At 41.0% G+C, this 26573-nt stretch overlaps 1 protein-coding gene across 3 annotated transcripts in view; it reads left to right on the top strand.

Annotated features, from left to right (window-relative positions):
- arhgef6 (Rac/Cdc42 guanine nucleotide exchange factor (GEF) 6) overlaps positions 1 to 26573 on the top strand; it is a 40188-nt gene that overhangs the window by 3860 nt on the left and 9755 nt on the right. For 2 of the 3 annotated variants that reach the window (XM_072662936.1, XM_072662935.1), the window contains exons 3-13: positions 3604 to 3688; positions 13352 to 13464; positions 15269 to 15473; positions 15574 to 15644; positions 15763 to 15857; positions 15954 to 16049; positions 16964 to 17086; positions 20603 to 20741; positions 20820 to 20879; positions 23417 to 23563; positions 25774 to 25860. In XM_072662936.1, the coding sequence (XP_072519037.1) occupies positions 3604 to 3688; positions 13352 to 13464; positions 15269 to 15473; positions 15574 to 15644; positions 15763 to 15857; positions 15954 to 16049; positions 16964 to 17086; positions 20603 to 20741; positions 20820 to 20879; positions 23417 to 23563; positions 25774 to 25860 (1221 nt within the window). Of the gene's footprint in view, positions 1 to 3603; positions 3689 to 12338; positions 12421 to 13351; positions 13465 to 15268; positions 15474 to 15573; positions 15645 to 15762; positions 15858 to 15953; positions 16050 to 16963; positions 17087 to 20602; positions 20742 to 20819; positions 20880 to 23416; positions 23564 to 25773; positions 25861 to 26573 lie in introns of those variants that run through there. The other variant, XM_072662937.1, reaches the window with a different exon arrangement.

Raw genomic sequence — 26573 nt, 5'->3', positions numbered from 1 at the left:
TAATAAACATCTGGTCTTTCCGGTCTTAAAATATGGTAAATATGACATCAGACGAACATCGTCACACAACAGATTCCACTGTGTCGTTATTTATTTAACACAAACTAGGCCAAAATGCAGAAGTGCAGTGTGTGGAAAATGAAGTACACCCTTACTGCTTCCTTAGGAATGAAGAGGTCAAGTAGCAGCCAGGTGCTGCTAATCAAATGCCCTTGATTAATTGATCATCAGCCAGTGTGACCACCTCTATACAAGCAGAAGTTTTGGCAGTTTGCTGGTCTGGAGATTTCATGTATGTGTTAACAAAATTGCAAAGAGGAAAGACATCAGCAATGGTATTGGAGAAGGTCAAGGTCAGACAGTGCAATGCTCAGAGAAACTGCAAAAAAAACAACCAAGAGCTACATCTCAGACTTTACGGGCCTCAGTTAAATGTTCACGTATGGCTTGTTTGGAAGGAGGAGAAGAAAGCCTCTTCCTTCTGAGAAAAAAAAGTTCTGAAATGATGTGCTTTGGATTTACAAGACCAATCTGAAGACCAATTTGGCAATATTGCACAGCGTCATGTTTGAGAAAAACCAAATAAAGCATATCAGCACAAACTCCTCACACCAACAGTCAAGCACAATGGTGGCAAGGGGGAGGGTTGTTGACCATGTGTACCAAAGTATTTCAGAGTCAAACGTGAGCCCATCTATCCAACAGCTAAAGCTTGGCCCAAATTGGGTTATGCAACAGGACGATGATCCCCAGCGCACCATCAGAATGGCTACAACAGCTGAAAAAGAAAAGAATAAAGGTGTTTCAGTGACCCAGTTAAAGCGCAGACTTGACTCAATTGAAATTCTGTGGCAGGACCTTAAGAGGGCTGTGCATAAACGGATGCCCACAAACCTCAATGAACTGAAGCAACGTTGTAAAGAAGAGTGGGCCAAACCTCTCCAGAACAATGTGAGCATTTCGGTCATGCAGAAATACATACTTAAGTTATTTCAAAGTGGTTCTACAAGCTATCGAATTTTCACATTTTCTTTTAATGACAAAGAATAATCTGTTGTGTGTTGTTCATCTGAGGTTCTACTTGCCTCATTTTAAGACCTGTTAAGGACATCATTTGTTTTTTTTTTATTTGTAAAACCAAATAATTAACAGATGGTTTACTTTTGTTTTCACGTTTCTGTATAATTCAGTGAGTATCATCCTAGGGTGCATCATTTCAGTCTCCTTATTTACCAATATTGGTCATCCACTCATCTTTACAGGACATCCAAGATCATTTGGTGATTTAGCAGCCAGATTATTCAAGCCCATCCTCTTAAATTGAATCAAATAAATTCAAAATAAAGGTAGACTCCCTAGAGGTTATATTAGCAATTGCTTACTGGTTTATCAGTAATTGCTTTCAGTTTAAAACATACCATGGGTAGACTAGGGGTCTAGAAGCCCATTACAAACCTTGAAGCTCAGTTTTATTGCAATTCTGAAGACTGTAAAACCAGAGTGTTTATGTAGATAGTGTCAGGGAAGTCCAGGAAAGGGAGGAAACTGGCCAAAACAATGATCTTCCTAGCAGATTAATGTTGGATTAACTGTAAGAGCGTAATCGCAGTATGTGGAAGATGATGTCTTTGTTTTTATACTAAGCTTAACATGGATTTTGAAGCTTAGCTAGAGCCGAGATACTTACAACTTGAAGCATATCCTAACTCCACCTAATCCATGAGATTTCCCAAAACTTTTGATTTAGCGCATTTAAAACCAATCCTCCAATCTTGCTGGTTGTGGTGGTTAGATTGTGGCTGTTAAGTTGTATGAAGAGAGGAACGCTAAATCAAGATGCGTAGATTAAGAGGTGTGAAATATATATCTAATCTCCTGTAAATCAACTCTGCCTGTGTTATGCACTTGTATTTGGTTGGCACAGCAGCTTGTGTTGTGAAGCTTTATGCAAATAGGAAAAATACAAGTAAAGTATGAGACACAGACAGACAGATGCTTCTTCCTGTGCTACTTAAACCCTATATTTAAGATGTTTTATTTAAAATGTGAAACCTTACCCATCGACGGAAAGGAGATAGCGGTTTGTGCCCAGTGGGGCCTGGGGAATGAATGACCAACAGGGAGTAAACAGTCAATACAGTCTCTCTTATCTGTCTGATGGCATTGTACTCCGTTACCAGTTTGTTAGGCACAGTCAATGGCCATGTTTTTTAGGATTGCTTACCACAGGGGTATGGGGCCTGCACCATGAATATAGGCCAACCATTGCTGTACGCAATCAGCCCCTTTTTGCTGATGGACAGGCTGGAGGGTGGCTGACAAGTTGTGCAGCAACAGATGGGCAACAGCCAGTAATTGACCTATCCGTGCTCTGCCCACAAATGTGTTCTTTTGCAACAACTGTCGCAAAGTAAGCTTTACAGAACACTGACAAAAACTCCTATTCAGCCGAATGAGAAACTGTAGTGAACAACTGCATTATAAATTTGAGGTCATTTTATATACTTTTTTGACATGTAATTGAGAACTAGTTAGGTTTCAAATAAGTAGTTTACATTATTTCTCCTCATTAGCGTAACCACCCCCCTCCCCCCAGGTTTTCTCACCAAATGAGTCACTGCTAATTTCCACCCACTAGCCAGAACCCCCCCCCCATTACATGAAGCTGCCAGCACAGAGAGTGTGAAAGCTAGCGTGTGCTTTTTCTGAGAAGCATGAAGCCAGCCAGCTACATCTTTTAAGTGCAGCTGATGCAAAGTTCATTCGACAGCTGAGCGAGTTCAGCAGAACACTAACTACCCTCCCAACCACCCAGAGAGAGTGAGGCCTCTGAGGCATTACCAGAGATTTCTCAGCAGTAGGTCCAATGCTTAGATGGTTGCGCCACTTGGGAGACAGTAGTGTGGCATCTTAAACTTAGCAAGTAAACTTACAAGCTTTACAAACACTCCTCAAACCTTGTCAACACTCAGCCATCATCATGGGCTTCATCTGAAAATGAAGAAGAGGCTGTAAGAAGATAGCAAAGCATACTCAGATAGTTGTGTCCTCAGTTTGTAATGTAAGGAAGAAATGGCAGTTAGCAGGCATAGTGGAGGTCAAGTTGAGGTCTGGAAAACCAGAAAATCGTTCCTGGAGACCTCGAAAGAGCAAGACGGCCCACAAATCTCACAGAACTTGAAGCCCTGTTCAAAGGATGAATGTGCGGACAGTTAACTGGCTTCAGAAAGCTTTTACAAACTGTGATACTTGCCGTCAGGGGGTGTTGCTAAGTACTGACCATGCAGGGTACCCAAACTTTTGCTTTTTATGTTTCTTAAAACTGTAAAAAGATAGAGAACACTACTATAATAATGTGTCATCTTTAACTTTTGGAAATCAGGTCACTTGTTACTCAGCTATTCACAGTAACAGGTATTTTGACCATGAGTGCCCAGAATTTGCATGCCGCTGTTGATATCCAAACCTTTTTGCCTTCCAACAAAGTTCTCTTCATTTTATCTGTCAGCAGTGATTTTCAGTCTGTTTCTCTTGTCTTATTTTTGTGTTTCTCCTGCCTGAATTGCTCATCCTCCTGATTTTTGTCTCTCTGTTTTTTCCCAGGGCTTTGAACCGGAGGGCTTATACTCTGGGGAGAATTTCAGCAAGGTTCTCTCTACATTGTCGGCTGTAAACATCGCCACTCAAGGTAATTCTTTCAGTGTGATCTCGCCAAGTCTCAAACCCAGTCCCGATGTTCTAGTTACAGGCACTTGACTGTTTATATCCGCCTGCTTTTTCCTCTTTTACCACCTGCCTCATCCTCTTGTGTTTATAGTCTGATCTGGGTCCCCGCGGCAGCTCTCTTAATGCATTTTTGTGCAGTTGATGATTTTGCTGTTAGTTGTGAGTGTGCAGGGTGATGAAGCCCCGCAGACCGTTTTGGCATTGTGGCTCTGATGGCTCGGCCATGTGTGAGAGCCTCGTGTTCAGGATCATTTTTAGAAAATTGAATACCAGTGGTTTCTCATGAACTACAAAGGGTGCCTCTGTTCGCTAACGTTTGGCAACGTCTGCAAACAGATTAAGCCTTCAGTTAGTCTGGACAATAAGCTACATCTTTTCAACTGAGTGTTCCCATATGGTTTGCTGCACACAGACTTGCATGTTGACAAGACTGCATCGATTATGAGGTACATGGCCTATCAAAAATTGGGCTCTCTGAGCTTTTGAAAAGTTTTCTATAAACACACAAAAAGTCTTGTATATTAAAACAACAACATTGTATCAGCTCAAGAGCCATTGGAGCATTCAGATGGTTCTTTGAGTTGTCATGGTTCTGTATAGCCCCCCCCCCCTTTTTTTTTTTTTTTTTTTTAGTTGTGTAACACAGGGGACTGTTTGTTGACGTAATGCTTGCTGGCCGTTAGCCTCGTCCTCCTCGCTCATTCAGCTGTCCAATGCAGTGGCATTAGCGACCGTCTGAAAAGATGGCGCTTGAGATATCTCAGAGGAAGCCCACATGTGCTAGACTTCACCCTCCCCATGCTGGTAGCATTGTGTGATGGGGTAGACCTAGCTAGTAAGTGAGAATTGGCAGTGACTAAGTGCCTCGTGCACAGGTTCCAGAACATTTTGAAAGCAGAGCTTTTCGTCTGTATTTAAGCCTTTCGCCCACACGAAAACAGCATTTTGGATGACTAAAAGGGAAGGTCTTTAAAAAAAGTCTTTCCAAGGTGGAGATTTTCAAGCACTTTTCGACACGAAAACACTGAAATCACACAGTTAACTTGTGCAAAGTTGTTGCTGACTCATTCATGACCCCTTCAAATAACGTAGTGTACTCGAACTGTAAGAGAAGTGGAGTTTTGGAAAACATACAAAATGTCTACTTCTCTGCCTGTTCAGCAGTGTGTGGGTGATTGAGAGAGAGCAGTGTTGCTGCTGTCTATGGTGGAGTACTACACCCTATGGCATATTGTTTTCAGCTGCCTGAGAGATCAGTTTAAGAAAATAAGCTTTTTGAACACCGCAAAATCTTTCTTGTTGGAGAATGTGCTTCATCTTCAGCATCAGCACTGTATTTAGGTCTATTGTGGGCATTATGCTTGCTTCTTGAGGCATGTTTGAGATCTTGGCACCCCCTGCTGGACTGGCATGATCGCACATGCATTTTAGGCCCGAAACATACGCAGTCACTTCAAACTACGCAGACTGGTTCTCAAAAATGCATTCAAGCTGCATTCTGAGTGTCGCAGGAAGATGCACTACAGTGTTAGCCAATTTGTACCACTGGCATGTTTTTGTTTTGTTTTTCTTTTAACAGTGAACTGTAATGGCGCACCTGTTTTGATTATGGTTTGCCCTCTATTGCCCTCCTGAGTACTTAGTGTTTTAACCACCGCAGTAACATAAGAATGCACATTGAGTTTGTTGAGCATTGGTAAAGCCTTGGCATTTGTGTATACGTTTGTGTACTTGCGTCGAGGAGTGTTTTTGGCTTTAGAATCGCATTAATTGCAGTATTGTGCACAATCAATACATTCTGTGTTTCGATAAACTGTTGAAACCTTTATACTTCCTTGTCTCATTTTTTAAAAAGGGTTCTTTAAAGCAAACCGAAAGTGGACCTTCTTTGGTTTCAGTCCAAGTTAAGCTTCTGTTTTGGCTCCTGTAATGTTAAAAGTGTGGTTCATTTAGATTTTTGCTTTGCAGTATAAAAATGGCACACATTCATTTTCCATTTCTGATGCCAGTGTAGACATCGTTCCCATTCAGTAAAAAAAAAGTACTAGGGATGCACAAATGTAACTGTGGGTTGATGCAGAAATCTTAAGATTTTTCATGTAGCTATCTACAAATACTGATGTACCATTTAGAAAATGTAGAAACTGAGCCTAAGCCTACATCGATTAGCATTACAGAGACATGGTGGTACACTGATTGCTAGGGGTGCACTGAGGCCACTTTTTCCCTTCCTTAAATAGTCGATAGACTATTTTATATCTTATCTCAAATTAAATTATTATAAGCTTGAAAGAACAGCATTTGCTAGTTGAGTAACTGCATATTTGAAAAATTAACATGACCACAAATCTTGAACAGCTTGGTGTTGAAATGTATATGTCAGAGCAGTGAGAAAAATCCCAGTTTGGAAGCAAAAAGTGTTTCTGCAGCAACTTCACATTCAACTACACTTGCTCTGTGTAAAGGTACTAAACTTCAATGTGTGGCTTTTGGTTTTAGAACCAAAAAAAAAAAAACACCACATGGAAACAAAAAGTGCTAATGCAGAAGTAAATAAAGGTAATAACTTATGACTTTTGCTGGTTGTTTAAAACTTTTGTTTTATAACAAAGTATGCAAACAAAAATGTATAAAAAAAAGAGAGAAAAAGAAAAAAACATCAGTAAGCTTAATGGTATTGGTGCAGATACTGTGTGCAAGTGCCAGTATGGGTATCGGTGCAACCCTACTTATTAAAAGCAGTCAAATAAATAAAACTGTTGGGCACAGTAGCCCAACATTGCATTGTGCTCTTCTGGGGCACATTAAATATGTAAATACAGGAAGTATCAGATTAAAGTTTTAAACAACTCTCTAATATCCGATCCAGCAATTTCTGCTGATACGGCATATTACATAATACCATAATTCCAAATACGATTATTCCATCTCTAGTGCTGCACCATGTTTATTCACTAAATCTGTGTTGTCTTGCATTTGACACGAACCGGCTAACAATAGATGTCTGACAGGCAGTGCTCATTCAGAGCTGAGAATAAGTGTTCTGTCACAAATCTCTTTTGTCCTGCTAAATTGAGTTCGTTCAGACGTCAATGATCATCCAGTTTACACTGAAACCGAGCCTGCAGGATTCACAGTTTTTGAGAAGTTTATTCAGTGGTTAGGGTGCGACCTGCTGCCACAGGGCGTGGGCCTTGAGAAATACTGCCGTGCTGGCCAAGGCCCACTAGAAGCCCTTACCCCTGAATTATGAGGGATTTTCCCTGTCACGGTCCAGAACGCATTGTCTTTCCCTTTTCTGTGCATCCAGTCTGGTAACAGAGAGCCTTTTATATGAGATTTCTGTGAAAGACTGTAGAGTAGCAGTCAAACTGCATGAGTTATGGTTCTCACTGTGTGTTAATTTCATCTTTTCGTTCTACTGTCCTGTGTTTTTCTATTGCCACATGACTGTCAAATTACAATCACATATTTGACCCTCGTTTAGGTCTGACTCGTGTTTATGTTGGTGTCAAAACTAATACCTAAAGCTTGCGGTTTGACTTGAATTCAGTGTTGAGGTAAAAAAGTGTGTGTTTTTGGCTCTTATGGCATCCGCCAGAAATAACTTCATGTAAGTGGGTCTTGTAACTGTGTGTCCATCTCTTACAATGACGAGTGGAATGTAGGCCCATTCCTGCTTCACCCCCCCGGATTCCAGCTGGATTTAGATACGACCTTTGACTTGGCTATTCCTAAACTCTCCATTCTTTCTCTCTTAAGCTGTGCTGTCACACGTTTGTTTGTGCGTTTATTGTTGTTGAAAGTTTCTGCAGAACCCTGGCAGATACGGAGTGATTGGTTTAGTTGACTGTTGTCCTGGTCCTGACGAAGCTAACCGGCTCCAAGCTAACTTTAACACGGCAAACACTGTTCCTCTATTAGAAGGTGGTGGTGGTTGCTGTTGTTGTTTTTGTTGTTATTGTGTGTTATGATAGAACTGTCAGTTTGGCAAGATTATTCCTTACCTTTGATGCTCTTGTCTTAAGCAAAGCCTCTGTTGTTAATGTGTAACCTTGCTTTGAGGCAAATTATGATCAATTTCTATAAATGATTATGGGCTGTTTTACAGACCTATGTTGATTACCAAACAGTAAAATTGTATTATGTGTGTTTATCCATGTGTATCTTTCCAAACTCACTGTTTTATTATATAAGGCTGACAAACAGGCTGTGTAAAAGTAACAGAACTTCAAACGTCAAACGCAAGAAAGCAGTGGATCTAGTGGCTGCTGTGTAGTGAAGCCATGGATTGCAGTTTCGATCCCCAGTGATGCCACAACCTTCCATGACTGGGAGTCTCAAAAAGCAAAATAGGCCTCTCGCTCTCGCTCTCTCTCTGAATTGTTAGGATGGCTCTTCCCTTCCACCATCACTCGGCATGATGCTCACAAGTCTGTTAGCTGACATAACTGGCAGCTAGTGTTCTCCAAGGGCTGTCGGCTGTCCAATAACGCTGTAATTGCAGTTCAGAAGCCCAAGCTAACCGTCACCCTCCCAGCACTTGTGGCATCGTGTGTAGGGATAACTGGGGAAGGGAATGGGATTGGGAGGACTAAAATTGTGGGGCAAAGAGGGGGGGCAGGTTAAAGTTTGTCAGAGAACACCTATAAAAAGACTAGGACTTCTGGGATAATGTGCTATTGATAGATGAATCGGGAGTTTAGCTCTGTTGTTGATGTTGTCATCGTCGTCACCGTCGTTGTCACCAAGGGTGTCTTCCTTGCAGACCTCCCATGAAAATCCAAGCAGTATTACATAGGTGTCCTGGTGGCCTTCCCCACTAGTATGCTTCTTGCATGATCACTTAATTTGTGAGAACAGCAGATTTACACATGTGCCACATTCCTTCCATTTCTGAAAGCTAGATTTTACTACTTTGGTATTCACCCCCTTACTTACAGAATAACCTTTTCTCTGACTTGCTTGGAGTGGCTGTCTGTAGCCAGGAATACTGATGAACCAGTGACTGGACCTTCCAGACAGGCATTTTTATACTACAATCACACATTTGATTGTACAAAGACACATTCACTGCTCTCTGGTGATCACCATTTCACTGTGAGACTGCTTGCACCAACTACCTGCACTCCTGTTGAATTAGGTCAGTCACTTTAAAAGGTCCATTATTTTGTATAAGTCTGTTTTCTCTGACATTAAAGATATTCTTGTGAAAAAACTATTTTGGCCATGGTTTCATTATAAAAGCAATAAAAGGGGAAAACATCCAAGCATTTTATAAGCATTGAGGTCCTGTGATAACATTTTAGAATTGTTTTATTTATTTTTTTTTTTATTAACTCATTTTGCAATCTGCTCTTTGGCTGTACTTGCTTGGATGGCCTGGCCTGACCATGGTGGCATTTATTTCACTTGTAAATTATTTTCTGGACTGTGTAACGGCTGTTTTCTAATTATTCTGAGATCTTCCTAAGTACCAGAATCATCAAGTCTGCAACCTTTCTTTCTTTCTGAAGAACTAATTGGATCTGGCCATTATGATACCAGTGACTTTAACAATCAGACGAAATGTCTCAGGTTTAAATAAGCCTCCTCCAAAATTTAGAGTGGCTCAGCAGTTAGAGCTCCAGGCTATTGATGACCGGGTTATGGGTTCGATACCTGGGCTCGGCAAGCTGCCTTTACCCCCTTTCTGCTCCCCGGAACCGAAGTTGGCTGCCCACCTCTCTCTGTGTGTGTGTGTGTGTGTGTGTGTGTGTGTGTGTGTGTGTGTGTGTGTGTGTGTGTGTGTGTGTGTGTGTGTGTGTCTGCAGCTGCATTTCTATTAAATACATTTTACAAAATATTACCTCAATCTCTAAATATTGTTAAAATGAACATTTAATGTTTACATGTTATGGCTGGTCAGTTATTCAAAAATCAATCAAAAGTGGCATTAGATCCTCTAATCCATGTAATTTTGCCCATGTTTTTTTTTTTTTTTAATTATTTATTTATTTTTGTTAAAAATGTAAGATTTTTTTATGTGAGTACTTTCTCCACTGCATGTGTTCATCTACTATCCCCCTTACAAACATACATCCATGTGTAGTCGAGTGACTCCGTCCCTCCCAGTCTGCGGCATGAAAGCTACATGGAGGAGACCTCAAACATCGAACAATTCAAGTGGTTTCTATAATCATTCATTAATCATAATTGTGGTAAAATGTTGAAGTAATCATTATTTGAGGTCATGTATCACCCAGCGCTATTAAATATGGTCAGAAAGGTGAAGGTTATGTTCATTTTTTTAACATGACTGTAAGTTTACAATACTGAAGCTTTTAGCGGTGCTCCATTCTAGTTATATCTTAGTTACGCTTAAGCGTGTGTGTGTGTGTGTGTGAGAGAGAGCGAGAGAGAGGGACAGTTTCGCAGCTGCTCTTTTCTGCTGCAGCCAGCAGACAGTTGTTTATTGAAGAGCATGTGGATTTCATGAGGGTCGAAGCTTTCCTTCACAACTTGCTGTGCTGTGATTGGCAGGGGAACACTTTACTGTGCCCTTCCCCTCTACATTTCCCGCTGCGCTGGGCAGAGTGTGTGTCCTTCTCAGCATGTTACACACATTTTCCCTCTGGCTTTTAGCTCTTTTCACAAGTAACGAGTTTCAGGACCCTTGATTTTCCTCTGCGCGCGTGTGTGTGTGTGTGTGTGTGTGTGTGTGTGTGTGTGTGTGTGTGTGTGTGTGTGTGTGTGTCTGTGTGTCTGTGTGTGTGTGTGTGTGTGTCTCAGTGCGATTACGTTGACCATCCACATTGCTGTACTTTAATGTTTGTTAATGGTATATATGAAGCTGTGGATATGGATAGCATTCTCCACATCACAGCTTACCGAGATTAACAGAAGTGGTCTTCCTAAGGTGTGTGTGTGTGTGTGTGTGTGTCACAGGACAAATTATAGAAACATCCTTTCTGTATTTCAGCCATTTTTGGTCTTAAGTTCAGATCTACAGAGCCTGCCATAAAATGTTTCATATTGGAAGGTAAAATCTGATCAGATATAGTTTAGTAATTATCTTATGTCTTGCATCAAGTAAGGAAATTCTAAAGTAGTCAGTCAAAGTTAATCATTATTTGTAATGCAAATACATGATTGACATAGCAGCAAGTCTCCAAATCATGGCAGTCTGTGATTCTGGACTCAAGAGGTCAAAGGAAAGAGTCCAGAGTCCACTACACACAGCTTTAATAGAGTCTGTAGTAGTCCTCCTGTATTATTCCATCCGCTTCCAGCAAAACAGCCCCAGAACATTATGCTACCACCTCCGTGCTTAACAGTTCAGTGCCAGTGTTCTTTGTGTTGAATGCCTCACATTTTACTTCTCCAAACAATTTCCTCTTTGTCTCATCTGACCATACAACTGTCCTCCAGAAGCCTATTCCCTGTCCATGTGGTCAGCTGAAAACTTTCAACAGTCAAGCTTGAAGGTGTCAGTTTTGTAGCGGGCTCCTTTCAGTCCATAGTGACCATGGTTTGGACCTGACGGTTTTGTATGTGTTTGGCACAGAAGGAAAAAAGCAACTAAGCCTCCCAAAAGAAAAAAAGGTATGTAAGCCATTCCATCTACATATGGCTGAAGAAGAGAGAAGAAGGGGTGGAGGAGCAACAGTAAATCTGTTGTTACCATAGCGATACTCTGTAATCCACTATCGTTCCCACAATACCGTTTGAGCACATCAAAACTTGACTTGTTAAGGGGTCACAGCTTGGGGTTTCCTGGTGAAACTCGCACTTGAGAAATTTGGATCTGTATGGCATTCATTAATCTTCACCCATTGCGTGGGTGCTTCATCCATAGCTTACCGCACAACGTGTATCATCCATAGCTTGCCGCACAACGTGTATCATCCATATGACTGCATTCAACAAACTGTCGCATCCATTCCATGACGGCGTGGTATGATACACAGACCGTTACATGCCTGTTAAGGATGTGAGAACACTGCTGTAGTCGCTGTGTTCTCAGAATAGTGGACTGACCAGGTCAAAATCCAGACCTCAGCATCACTGAATGTTTGTAGGAATACTTGGATACTTCAAGACTAAACGTTCAAGGTATGGACCTTGCAAATGTCCCTGCAGATTTTTTAGAGGGTCTACTGAAACGAATTAAATCAGTAGTAAAGGGTGACACACTACATATATTTAGTTGTTAAGGCTTCTTCCTGATGCTGGACATTCTACACAAAAAAACTGAAGGGTGGTCTCTGAGTTGACTCTGCTATTAACAATCCACAATCTACTACACACACAATCATACAGGCTGTGTGCTACAGTGATTTTACCATGACTTCTCGTGACTTATTATTTGGAGTATTCAGATTTGGAAGGGGGTGTGTATGGTGGGAAAGAGGCCTGGCGTGAAGCCTATGCGATAACTATGTTGCTGGAGCAGGCTGACGGCAACACTGCGTGAGGCAGAGAAATGGTCTGGAGCCTCTACAACCCCTGCAGAGCCGAGTTCTGTTCAGAGCACAAATCGGCTAACCTGTTTCTGCACCACGACGCATAGAGAGGAGGACGGACAGAGAGAACACCGTTTCATGGTCTCTCTGGGAAATGCACTTTAGCATCCTGGACAGCGCTCTTCATGCAATCCACACTGTGGCTTTTCCAGGTCTCCAGAAATGCGAGGGGAACTCGTAAGTGACGCTAGTAAGTGAACATATGTTGCCGTTGATTGCGGTCTCTTGGATGATAATTAGTGCAAGCCGCGTTAAAGAGGGTGAAGTTATTGGTGGCTCTGTTGTAGAATGCAGAAGGACATGTGTACTTTGATGGACACCTTGCCTGCTCTTTTCAACAGCAAGTTTTGTTAGCATACAACAGCATGTTTGCTAATTCTTTTTTTCCCACAGAGCACTTATTGAAAACCCTTTGTCCCAAAGTCCATACAGAACCTGTATGTCTGCTCACACTTCACTCTTATAACTTAATTATTGTTGTAATTACCATAGACCTTAAAATGTAACCCTGGGGGATGGCACAATATACGCTAAAGTACAGTTATTCACAGTAGTTTCTGCGTTAGGATTAATAACGGAGTAATAAAAAAGGATTCAGTGGGTTAAACACCTTAAAGGTACGAAGGGTATGTAGTGTGTGATTCTCAAGGTGGTGCTTTGCCACTTGTTTGTCCATCGTTTTTGTGATTTGTGGCTAAGCTAGAGCTAAACTGCTTCAAATTAACATTGGGAAAGTGTCTCCAAACTTTTGACAGGGTGTCTGTGTGGGAGAGAGTGTCTAATAAGGGAAATGGAAAAAGCTGTAGGAGTGCTTGGAGTGAGCATAGGCAATCTGGGGTGACCATAGCATCTGTGCTACATGTCCCAAGGGTTTTGATGCATCATGCGGAAATGCTTTCAGTAAAAGGGAAATTGGAACAAAGCACCATCAACAGCAGACAATGCGACAATGGCCGATAGTATTTCTCTTTGTTTTGTGATTTGTTTTCCTTTGCTGCTTAACAGCAACAAAAAATGACGCTGCTTGTTGAAATATTTGACTGTAAATAAAGATATTCATTCATGACTGTAAATAAACAATCTACTTAACTGACCTCTTTCTTTTTGTCTGTTCTCTCTAGATCGTAGTGAGAGGTCATGTCCACCATCCAGCTCCTCTGCTCCTAACCTATCAATCTCCTCATCATCCACCTTGAAGTCTAATAAGTCCTTGCGGCGACAATCAAAAGGAGTGGTAAGATCTTGTAGCAGTGTAAGATAGCCGTGAAAGACAATCACATTAACACAATCACAATTCTTCCATTAAAATTACAGTGTTTGTGAAGTGTCTGTGTATCGTTATCTACGTCACAGTTAAAGACAATAACAATCTAAACTAAAACTAAACTAAACTAAAAACACAGACATTTATACTGTTTGTCTTTTATTGAGCATGTTAAATAAATGTCCACAGTGCAGGCTAGAAGAAGTAAGTAAACTACATTGCAGGCTAGAAGAAGTAAGTAAGCCACATTGCAGGCTAGTGAGTAAACCTCTGTGTTGATGACCTCTCCAAGAGCTAATTGGTGAAAGGCCTTCAGTTAAGGTGGACCTTGCAAGTGTGGATCTTGTTACTGACAAATCTGTTCACGTCTGTGCTTCTCTAGAAAGATTAGTTACTGTGAAGCATAACTCAATAAAAAAAAATGTGTTCTAGAGATGCTTGAAGCTGGGAAAGGTATACAAAAGGTATTCCTACTAAGGTATTCCTAAAGACTTGGGTGTACATAAATCTACTGTTAGACAAATGGTATACAAATGGAGTGGGCATGTTAAAATCACTTCAATAGCACAACAGGCCGGTGAAAAAGAACCCAAGGGTAACAACAAAAGGCCTACAGAAGACGCTTTGTTCATGTGTCCAATGAACAAGAATGATGTCCGGGGAAGGACACAACGAAGGAAGAAAATTCTCCAATTTGCCCAAGACCACTTGCATACCAGGGAGTTCCACAGTGCTTCTGTAAATAATTACTATGGACAGATGAGACAAAAGCAGAAATGCACAGCCCTGTTTCGAGGAAGAAGAACACAATCCACCAAAACCTCCTCCTAAACCTTAACTGTAAAGCATGGTGGAGGATGCATCATAGTTCAGATCTGCTCTGCTGTCTCGGAGCCTGGACGCCTTGCGATCATCAAGGGCACAATGAATTCAAAGACCTATTGCAACATTTTACAGGAGAATGTAAGGGCAGCAGTCCATGTCCTCAAGTTGAAAAGACGTTGGATGATTCAACAAGTCAATGGCTGTGAGCACACAAGTAAATCAACTGAAGGGTGAAGAGGTTTGTGAAAAGAGACATTAGTGTATTAGAATGACCAAGTCAGGATCCTGACCTTTTCAAGATGCTGTGGCATGACCTGAAGAGGGCCTAAAGAAGGCATCTCATAAAATACTGATGAACTGGAATACTTTTGCAGGGAGGTCCAAAATTCCTGTCCGATCTTTGCTAAAGTGGGATCTACAGCTTATTATTTCAGGGTTTCACTTACTTTTTCTAGCCTGCACTTTTTATATTTACTCAACATGTGCTCAGTAAAAGATGTAAACAGTACAATTGTTTGTGTGTAAGTTTCTTTAGGTTGTGTTGTTTCATAGTAAGCGATTCAGAAATCCAGGATTCACTTACTTTTGCTTGCGACAGTCACTACATCCAATTATACAGGACTAATTAAGGCCTTTGTAATGAAACTTTTGTCTGTTTAGTGTTTCTTAAGTACCAATGACGTTCACAATACACTCAGAAAACATTGTTTCTCTTAATAAGGGTGCAATATCGCCACATTTCCCACTTCTGTGTAATGCACTTAGTCTCTTTTGATGTCAAAGAATGACCGATTAAATGAATATCTCCTCTTCCACCACACAAATTTAACAAGCTGCACTAGAGTACAGTAGAGTACATCATCTCAGTTCACTTGCATCATGTTCCTGTTCTCACCTGTAACCCCTGCTGTTAATGCATGGGTCTTCATCTGTGTGCTTTTGGCTGCAGGAGATGTCGGAGAATGGAGGTGGAAGCCAGCTGGTAGTGAAGGCCAGGTTCAACTTCAAGCAGAACAATGAGGACGAGCTGTCCTTCAACAAGGGCGAGCTCATCCACGTGACGCGCCAGGAGGATGGCGGCTGGTGGGAGGGTACCCTCAACGGCAAGACTGGCTGGTTCCCCAGCAACTATGTCCGGGAGGTCAAGCCATGTGGTGAGTAGGCAGTCCGACAGCAAGTGCTCCAGCCATATTTCATTGTATTGCTTAAAATAACTGACATATAAATTGAGGGACTGCATGTCTTGCTCTTCAGACAAACCGATTTCTCCGAAAGCTGTGAAAGGGTTTGACGTTCCTCAGCTGACCAAAAACTACTACAGTGTGGTGAGTTCTCTCAGCTCAGTGGAGACCCCTCAGGTCATGTACGGGGGTTTGCCGTGTATAGCTGGTGGAGACCCTCTGCTTATGACGTTGTTATGGTTTGTGTATGGTTTGAGTGCAGGTGGTGCAGGACATCCTGGAGCATGAGCGTGAGTTTGTGAAGGAGCTGCAGACTGTGCTCACCTGCTACCTGCGCCCTCTACAGGCTAGCGACAAGTAAGCAGGAGATCCTTTAATCGTCAAGAGATGAACTTTTATTTGCTGTTTGAAGGTTTTTGGCCTTAGTGAACGCTGAATGCTCTGAATGTGCAGGCTCTCCAGTGCAGACAGCAGTAGCCTTTGTGGGAACTTGGAGGAAATACTCACTTTCCAGCAGGGACTCTGTGTGGCTTTGGAGGAATGCGCCAAGTGAGTGTGTGATTTTCTGTGTTATGGGAGCACGATAAAAATGTACTAGCAGAATTAAAAACTCTGAGGAAGGTCTTAGCTGACACATGAAAAAATAAGTGTTGCTTATTTGGCATTATGAGGAATGTGAAGTCCAGTCAAAATGGCCATTAAGTACAAGTTAGTAAGTTTTGGAGGACTGTGGATAAATAAGCAGAAAGTTAAAGGAAAATAAGTGATAAAAACAAGAGTTTCCAAAACTGATGTTATAGAGGAATCAGGAAATTTCCATTTTTGATAGATCTAAAAAATCTAAAAACTTAACCTCCCCTGTCACTTAGAAGCTGAATAGATCCACTGGTGTTTCTGATAATCCTTCCGCTGTGACTCAGACTACTTAATACTGATTGTGGAGCAGAATGAGAAGCTCTTACTGAGAAAAGGAAATTAAAAAAAAAAAATAAAAAAAATAAAATTTTGTACTGTAGAAGCTTCTGGTGTTCACCAGAACCACCCTGGAGTCCAGACATCAACAGCTTGGAATATGTTTTAAAACAAAATTTGAGAATTTCCCCACTGTGGGACTAATAAAGGATTATCTTGTCTTATAATGATAAATAATCTCATTTTTTCCACTTAACAAATAATTAACTTGTACTTCTAGTCTGTTTTGACTGGAAATTAAGTGAATTAAGGGCGCTTTAAAAAAAAATGCTGTCTTGAGCAACATTTGCCAGTGACTGTCCTGGAATAGCTCTACATTTGCCAGATCAGTGTTTCCCTGCTATAGCACACATGTCCCAACTCCACAGCTAGGAGCTAAATGAAGTGTGTTGGAGCAGAGAAACTCTAAACTGTGCAGGTCAGGGGTCTGCTGGGGTCATCACCAGTGTGCAGAAGTAGTAAGGACCCATGTCTCTCTTTCTGTCTCTCAGGATGCCGGAGGGTCAGCAGCGTCTGGGCGGCTGTTACTTGAACCTGATGTGCCAGATCAGAACACTGTACCTGTCCTACTGCTCCAGCCACCCCTCTGCAGTGGGTGTGCTCACTGATCACAGGTTCGAGTTCTCGCACTGAACTGCTGCTGAGACATTTAGCAAATGTCAAGTTACTGTTCACACATTTTTCGGTTTTGTTTTGCAGTAGAACTAAACTATATGGACAGAAGTATTGGGACACGTGCACATTCATTGTTTTTTCAGAAATCAAGTGAATTTAAAGAGAGTTTTTCCCGGATACTGTTTGAGTACCGGTCTTCACTATCCAGGGAAGGCTTTTAACTAGATTATGAAGCAGTTCTGTGAGGATTTGATTGCATTCAGTGATATGAGCATTAGCGAGGTCAGGATGTTATATGATCACAACCCCGTCTCATCCCCAGTTTCCCAGTTCATCCCAGATGTATTAAATGAAGAACACAGTTCCACTGCTGCACAGCTCAATGCTGGGGGGCTTTATACGCATCAAGCCCACGCCTGACATTAGGTCCCAATTGGTTCATGTTTATCTGAGTCCTACCTATTCTATTGGCAATGCTTCTCTGTAGGGGACTACACAGCTAATGTAAACAACCAGCCATGAGAGGCTAAAGCTTATAGTCTTCTTTTCAAACTACATTTACATAAATATTCTCAGTCACACTTGCTTTATGTGCTTTTGTGTAACTTACAGATATCAAGATGGCTGTTGCTGATGTTTTTGAGTGTGTGACATAGTTCAGTTGTCTGTATTTCACAGATTCAAATGTGTCATATAGTGCCAGAAATGACCTAGGCAAGTCTTTTTGAGGTTACTTAAAACCTTGCCGCACTTTGAAGCAAGTGTGTGTGATTTGGTCATGGTATCAGGGGGCTTCCATTGCTTGTTTGCTACATTAGCTTCATAATTCCAGTGCAAAACCCCTTAAAAAAAGCAATAAACAAGACAATAAACAATAAATGTGTCATGATGAACAATTTAAAATATTTTTTCCATGAATTTAAATTATTTTTGGTTTAAATTACATTTGTGATTTTGACACAAAAATGCATGGTGCTTCAAATGGTTCTTTAAGCGCTGCCATACAATAACATGGCATAAAGACCATCTCTGTAACAGACATTGTTCTTTAAGGAACCAAAAACGGTACTTCTGGCATCTCTCAATGAACCCATTAAAGTATCTATTTTATAAGAGTATGCTGTTGAAAATCGATCTGTTTCTGTCAAATATTGAAAAAATTTAAAATTACAGAGTGAAAATCGACTCTCAACTGTTACTAAATTGCCTGTTCTCTGCCTTGCCCGAGGTGGGCTGGCAAGAGTCCACCACCAGGTGGTGCCACTCTGCTTTCATTGTCTTGCAGCGTCTCGAGTTGAAGGGTAAACTGGAGTGTGCTGAGCGTGTGCTGCAGTGTTCACCTCCCTCAACTGCCACCAGATTTGCCTTCTGTGGCGCCCCTTGTAAAACGCAGCAATGAATTTAACCGGTATTCTTTGAACACGTGTGGCAGCATGGTGACTGTGACCCACTTCCTGTAGGCCTTCGCATGTCGGTCTTAAAGCAGTGTTCCTTTGACTTTCCTCTTCCACTTAAAACGAGTAACACTCCACAGCAAACTTGTCAAAGCAAAGCCTCATACACACAGGAAGCCAGCCCTAACCCAACAGGATATCTATAGATGCGGTTCTGCTGATGGAGGCAGAAGGCGGATTTTATATTTGTGTGCTCAAGTTGCACCTCACCCTGCAACCTTTTGCAGCGTTTTCCACAGCATGTAGTGAAAGCATGTGTTAAAGATGAATCATTGTACTTTGGTTGGGTTTATCTGTAAGCAGCGTCTTTCACCTTAACCAAGACTATTGCGATTGTTCAGCAGCTACTGATTTGGTTAGCTATTTTTAAAGGTCATGTCAACACGGTATGTGTCAGAATTCAATGCTAGAAATAGATGCTGTTCTGAGGAGCTCGCATTGAACTGATTTTGACTGTGCAATATTAAAATTCGGCTGTATTGGCTTGAAGGGATGAATGTTTTAGTGTAGTGTTAGTTTGAACTGAGATATATATATATATATATATATATATATATATATATATATATATATATATATATATATATATATAACTCTGCATTTTTTGACTTCTTTAGCTATTCTTGTCTTTGGAGTGAGATTTTAGATTAAGACATGTTCCTTTATAAAAACTTCTAAGCTTATGTTTATTCCACATACAATGGCCATAAAGAATCTTAGCCCATTCCTCATGAGCAGTGGCCTCCAGTACACTAATATTCTTGGATTTGCTGCTGCGACCACCTTCCTCAAATCCCACCAAAGATTGTCTGTGGGGTTTAAGTCAGGCAACTGTGATGACCACTTTTGAATCTTCCAGGACTTCTTGTGAAATCAAGCCTGGTGCACTTTGAGGTATGCTTGGGATAATTGTCCAATAAAGCCCAAGCTTCATCTTCCTCACAGAAGGCATGATGTTTTCTCTTAGGATTTCTTGATACTTGATTGAATCCCTTTTGCCCTGCACATACTGCTAGTTTCCAGTTCCAGAGGAAGCAAATGGGCCACAAAGCATCACAGAGACCATGCTTGATTCTAGACAGGGTGCTCTTTTTATATGCAAAATTCATCGTCATCCATACATTCTGCTGATCCACAGGCTTGAAAAGTTACTTTATGTCAGTTTTATTTGTTGCAGAACAGAATCCCAAAAACAATTATGAAGCAATTAAACCAACCTGGAACCTATTTGGGGTTAATGGATCAGCAGAATGTATGAATGAGGATGAATAAAGCACATGCTAAAAAGAGTTTTTTGGTGCTTTGCGTCCTCTGGAACTGGAAACCATCAGTGTGTGGAGTGCAAGATGGATTCATTCAAGTATCAGGAAATTCTGGGAGAAATTGTGCCTTCTGTGAGGAAGCTGAAGCTTGATTGTCATTGGACCTTCCAATAGCACATTGATCCCAAGCATACGTCAAAGTCCTCCAAAGTTAGAAAATGTTATTAATTCGCAGTGGGGGTGAGCTTGTTGAACATCCCAGTCCAAAACTATGGGCATTCACTATGGAGTCCCATCCCAGGTATTTGCCAAAGCTTGATTTATAGTAAAGCATGGTTAATCACTCCAGGTAACCCTTCAGAGTCCATTTGTGGTGTGCTTTAGACCACTCTAATCAACACTTTACTTTATGAATAGTTATCTTGATCTAATGTACAGCTACATGGCCATGGCCCACAGTTCTCGTGGGGTAATATTGCTTCCATGGTCACTTCAGAACCCTGGAAATGACTGCACTTTTTTTGTAGATCCTTGATGCTTCCATTTCACAATCATAGCACTTACGGTTGACTAGGGCAGCCTGTACTGTTTTTTACATAGTCTTGGCAATGGGTGTGCCTAAATCACCCAAACTCAATAATTGTGAAGCGTGTCCACATACTTTTAGCCATATAATGTAGCTAACATTTTGGGTTCTGTTTTACTCCGTTTTATGATACCATGTGATATCCTAAACTTATCTATTTCCAACTCACTTGAAAAAACTCTTAAGGGCTTTGTTTGCATGTTTGTTGGATAGTGAGGAGTTGGATAAGTTCATGGAGAGCCAGGGGGCCAGCGCTCCAGGCATCCTGACTTTGACCACCAGCCTGAGCAAGCCCTTCATGAGGCTGGAGAAGTATCCCACCCTGCTGCAGGAGCTGGAGAGACACGTGGAAGTAAGAGCTTGCCGTCAGTCATTTTAAAAGTATTGGCAGGTGCAACTCTCCTAAACAATTGTTTATTTTTTCTTGCAGGAAGCACATCCAGATTACAGCGACATTCTGAAAGCGACTATTGCTTTTAAAAGTCTTGTGGTATGTAACTTTTTTTTTTTTTTTTTTTTCTTTTTTTTTTTTTTTTTCTTCCTCTCGTTTACTGAGACCTCTCACGGACAGGTTATCACAGTGCTCATAAATAAGTTTAACACAGCAACTGTATCTTTCTCCATGTGTTTTGTGAGTGTTACTTTCAGTTGCAAGATCAGCTGCATTGTTCTCACATTTGTTCTGTGTGTTAGTTTCAGGACTGGAGTTTCTTTCGTTTTATTCTGGTTTTCTTATCTACTAGCATAGAGACCGTGGCCACGTGTAGATGTCGATGCATTTCCTCCTGCAGACTGTGAAAAAGATAAGCTAAACAAGATCGTCTTAGCTCACAGGCTGCTGTGCATGGTATGCTAATGCCATTATGCTAATGGTAATTTTGAGACCACAGTTCTTTTATAGATTATTACCGCATCTTCAGTAGGTGCATCTGTTCCAGATGTGGGTGTTCACTAACTGGGTCTTCACAGTTTTAGACTTTTCCTATAAGATTTTAGACATTTCAAAAAGGAAAGAAAAGACACATCGTGAGTCATTCCTACTGCTGCTAAGAGAATCCTCCCTAAGGTGTAGCTAGCCTCAGCACTTTGTCGTTCCCAGAGTCTTTACTTTGAGCTTTCTGTGGAACACCTTGGTTTCATTGTTACATTTCTTTGCCTTTTCAGGGAATTTCCCTTCGATTCTCAGTAGTTTACCTCTGTAGGTGCTGCCTTTAGACTCTGTCTACCCCCCATGACAAAGAAAAACTGCATGCGAAAGCTACATCTTGTATGTAAAAAAAAATGTGCCTGTTTTAACCTTAACAGTGCTAACCGCGAGCAGAGTAAAAACTGACATTTCAGCTTATTCCAGACCACAGCCCACTAAGAGGATCTCTTCCACAAGCGTTACGTCATGGTTGGTGATATAATAATGGTTCCTAGCATATGGCGTCTTTGACTTGTCTCATACTTTCATACTCATACTCTCTTTCAAAATTATGTCTATTAATCCATTGTTTTATTTTCGCAGTATTCGATCTTTATGCAGAAACTCTTGGGAATTATTTGGTAACCGCCTGCTCTAGCACAACCGTCTTGTGGAGTTCTACAGAGTTCTGTTTTAGGCTCTATTAAAAACACCTTAATTCTGAGAATAATGTAGTTATGAGAGCGAAGAACTAAAGTGCGAGTTTCACAGGTTCTTTTCTTCTGAAATAAAGGCACACAAAATCAGGTTATCGACACATTTGTTCTTCTCAAGAAAAAGTACTTAGTGTGAACCATGCCTTGATGCAACTTTTAGAAAACCTCAAAGGTTGCGTTATAAACGCATATTAAGCTGGAAAAGGCTAACAGCTAAGACCTATTAAAGACTGTAAAAACCGTAAGACCGGAGTTCATGTGTTCACTGAGGTTAATGTTGAGAATAATGTAGCTATGACAGTGGAGAACTGACATGTGGGCTTACAAACAGGGTCATAGTCCAACACATGTTCGCCCTGCAGTATAGGTGTAAATCTCGTAGTGATTCAGCGCAAATTACAGTTCTTTAGGAAATGGTCTAAAAAAAAAAACTGAAATAATTATATAGAATATATAGAATTATATATGCATATAAACTTAGCACAAAAAAGTGTATAAATCAGGGGGTTGGGAGCTGAACCTTGGCTGTGCACATCCTCTGGTTAATAAGCCTGTTAATTTCCCTGTTAAATGGTGCCACATTTGTAAGTAACATGCATTTGTGGGATGAGCAGCAGAGCTGAGTATGTGGGTTGCGCCACTTGAAAAATACACCAAATCCTCTCTGCCAATGCCAGACAGCTTATTCTGCCATTGCCGCGTTTGGTGTTTGGTGGACTGGATAACTTAAATATGAATAAACAAGACATATTTAACAAGTTATTCATTTAACAAACAGGGGGCTCAGTATAGTGTGGAAGAACCATACACAGCCACAACAGCCTGGCACCTCCTCCTCATGCTGGTCACCAGCCTGGTCACACACTGCTGTGGGAAGGCATTCCAACGTGGTTGTGTTGGTCACTCTGGCATGAACAGCACTCCCAAGCTGATCCCACAAGTGTTCGATGAGGTTGAGGTCAGGACTGCTGGCAGGCCATTCTGTCCTCTCCACTCCCAAATTCCGGAGGTAGTCTCTGATAAACCCCGCTCTGTGGGGGCGAGCATAGTCATGAAGGATATTCTGTCCCAGACTGTGGAGATATGGGCAGGCCTCCTGGCCTGAGAACGGAGATTGGCTGCGTGCAGTCTGTTCCGGATTGTCTGGGCAGAGAACGGTCAGCCATATCCTCCTGCAAACCTTTAGAAGGCCTACGGCACCTAAGTGTTCACAGGGTGAGGAGACGATCTTCTTGCGGTGTTGTCTTCTTGGGTCTCTGACATTATTATATCTTTTTTTAAAATATATTTATGTATTTATTTATTTATTTTTTTTTCTTTTAGATCATGAGGCATCATGGTGTATCCTTCCTCCCAACAATAAGTACATGATAAAAACAGTTAGTATTTTTGCCTTTTTTTCAGACGCAGTCTCAGGAGCTGCGGAAACGTAAAAACTTGGAGCTGCAGATCCTGTCTGAGCCAGTGCGGGGCTGGGAGGGAGACAGCATCAAGTCTCTAGGGCAGGTGGCCTACATGTCTCAGGTCCATGTGCAAAGCACCCCGAATGAGGTGAGGAAAAGGAAGGGCAAGCAGGGCCAATTAGGGCAGCACCCTAGACACACATTTCTCAGCTATGCGGTTGCGCTGATGCTTTTTGTTCCTGCCAAAGTTTGCACATTTAAGCTTTGTGGTTACGCTGGCATAGTCAAACGTAAAGCTTCTGTAACCCTCCAGAAATATTAGGATAGATGTTTGCCTTCTAATTTTACTTTTAGTTTTAACTAAAGATCAAATGACCAGGATAAACTATGCAAAATGAAACGTATCTAAACTAAAATGTAATTTGATTTTTCGGCATGTGTGATGATATGGACAGATTAGATAATGATTGTGTTATGATTTGAGTCATTGCATGAAGACATTGTCTATAAACACACTGCCACATCTGTAATTAACAGTGGAGCTAGTTTCATGAGCCTGTGGAGATCAATGTTAATACTTAAGGGAGTCTCTCTCGATACAGAAGTGCATTGTCCTTAAAATGCATAACTTAACATCACACACAAAGCTTTAATAATAATTCGTGCAAGCATCAGTGCTCAATTACAATGATGGGAATGAACATAAATACATTTATTTAAGCCAGTTTAGTTGCAAAATGATAAACGCAATGTAACTAAACTAAGAACACCCAAACTAGTATACTGTTTATGTCTTTCATTGTGCACATTGAATGAACATCTACAGTGCAGGCTAAAAAAAGTAAGTGAACCTCTAGATCAATGACTTCTCTAAGAGCTATTTGGCTCTAAGGTTTTTTAGTTTACGACATGGGTTTCTCAGGTTTCTTTCTTCGTAATTAAAGGCACACAAAGCCAGGTTATTGACGAATCTGTTCTTCTCAAGAAAAATAGGTTATGGTAAACCATGCCTCAATGCAATTTTCAGAGGATGTGTTACATATATGCATGTTAAGCTGGAAAAGGATAACTGCTAAAGACCTGCAGAAGACTCTACAGACTGCAAAGACCTGTGTTCAGAAAAGAACATTTAAACAACAATGGATAATGTAAGGACCATAATTGTGGCCCATCCTAAGTCTGTCTAAGACCGCCTGAAGGTTCTACAGTGCTTTGGGAAAATGTTCTATGGACAGATCAGACAAAAATATTGTTTTTCAGCACAAACACAACATGCGGACCTGAAGAGGGCTGTGCACACAAGACTTAGAAATACTAATACAATAAAACAATTTTGCTTATTTGTAGCTACGGGAGGTGATCGCTGCTAAAATCGGACCAACAGCTTTTCAATACAAGGCTTCACTTACCTTTTCTAGCCTGGACTGTGGATGTTTACTCAAAATAAACAAACATCATCAATGCAGAAATTGAAAGTACCTCCAAGGTCTTAAGAGGTTGCTTACTTTTTCATGTATACCTTGTATACTTTATTCTTCTATACATTTTGTTTACTGTCTACCGTATCTGTTTTCATAATACAGCAAAGGTAAATGTGTTTCTGGATGTAAATTGTGCATGCCGCACTTTCTGAAAATGCACCAGTAATGGTGGGAAAAACAAAACACAAATATTTCTGATGGTGATGTTGATGAAGAGGTGTGTTTAGCATTCATGAGAACACAGCTTCATTTCGGTTGCAGTAGCGGACCAAAGAGTCTCATGTCTTTGGTATGCATAAGATGGGCCACTCATCTGTGATTTTCATCCCACATGTAATGGAAAAGCTCTGAGTGCTCTGATCCAATTTGAGCCTCTGCATTTATTTTCTACTGTGGTCACTGAATAAGTTATTAGCGTGAAACCCAATACCCTGTAAACAGTGAATGGAAACTCCAACCGCCCTCAATAGGAACAGAGATTGCATCATGCAGGGGCTAGCTGAAATGACGGCAGAAAAAAAAATGCAGTGTTTGCTTTAAGTGGTCTTGCAACACATTTCAAATCTATATTCCCTCTCTCTTTTTCTCTTTGCGTAGCTGAAATATGTCTTGGTTTACTAAACGCCAGGTACGATATTCGTTGATCACTAGCAGCTGATGGCAGCTACCATTTTACAACCATGTACAAGCTCGAGAACGTGTGCGTGTGGGCATTTCTGTGTTTGCCTGTGTTATGATGTTTTGAACAGTGTACGTGTCTGCATCTGTGCTATGGCGAGGAATGTGTTCACTTCTCTGTCGTATTGTTCATGCACATTTTGAACGACTATGTTTGAACTTTGGATGTCTTGGTTATGTGTGCAAATCTGTGTGACAGGACAAAGAGGAGCGGTACTTCATGCTGTTTCCCAATGTGCTAGTCATGTTATCCGCCAGCCCACGAATGAGTGGCTTTATCTACCAGGTAAGTCCATGGTAGACCCTCTGAAAAATACACTCTGAAAAATAAAGGTGCTTCAAATGTTTTTTTTTTTAACAATCCCATAGAAGAACCGTGGTGTAGTAGAGATGTGTGAGGGTGAGGAACCTTTAAATTGGTCAGGTTTTTACATAATGCGATGTTTTTTGTTAAATCTTACGCTACTTTAGGCTTAAGTTACTTTACGCTCACACATCTGTCACTCATGCTTCTTTTTTTATTCATCCAACAGTGGTTCTTTTATGGCATCACTTAAAGAACTGTTTGAAGCACTCTGTCATTTATACACCAATGAGCCAAAACAGTAGCCAAGGCAATGCTACAAGACCTCAGAAGGTACCTTGTGATGTCTGGCACCTCTAAGTGGCTAGATGGAGCCACAAGAATTGCTGTTTCGGAGTTTCCCCGACCCTGTCATCTGGCCATACACATTTGACCATTTTGGGTTTTTTTAAGCCACTCAGGTCTTCACACCTCCTACCTTTCTACCACATTCTGACAGCTATGAGAACCATCTGTTTGCTTACTGTTTAGTATATCCCAGACCCTATACCTTGACGTGTACCACTGTTGAACGATAATGGCTGAGGTGTATATTACTGCTGCCACATAAAAACTTATTTAAATTTTTACATTTTTTTTAACTTTTTGGCATAATTTTGGCATAACAGGTGCTGTTTTGGAAATACAAGGTTTTT

This window comes from Salminus brasiliensis, chromosome 19 (genome assembly GCF_030463535.1).
Source record: "Salminus brasiliensis chromosome 19, fSalBra1.hap2, whole genome shotgun sequence".
Lineage (NCBI taxonomy): Eukaryota > Metazoa > Chordata > Actinopteri > Characiformes > Bryconidae > Salminus > Salminus brasiliensis.
Note: the sequence above shows the minus strand (reverse complement) of the source record. Positions and strands in the feature narration are given on the sequence as shown.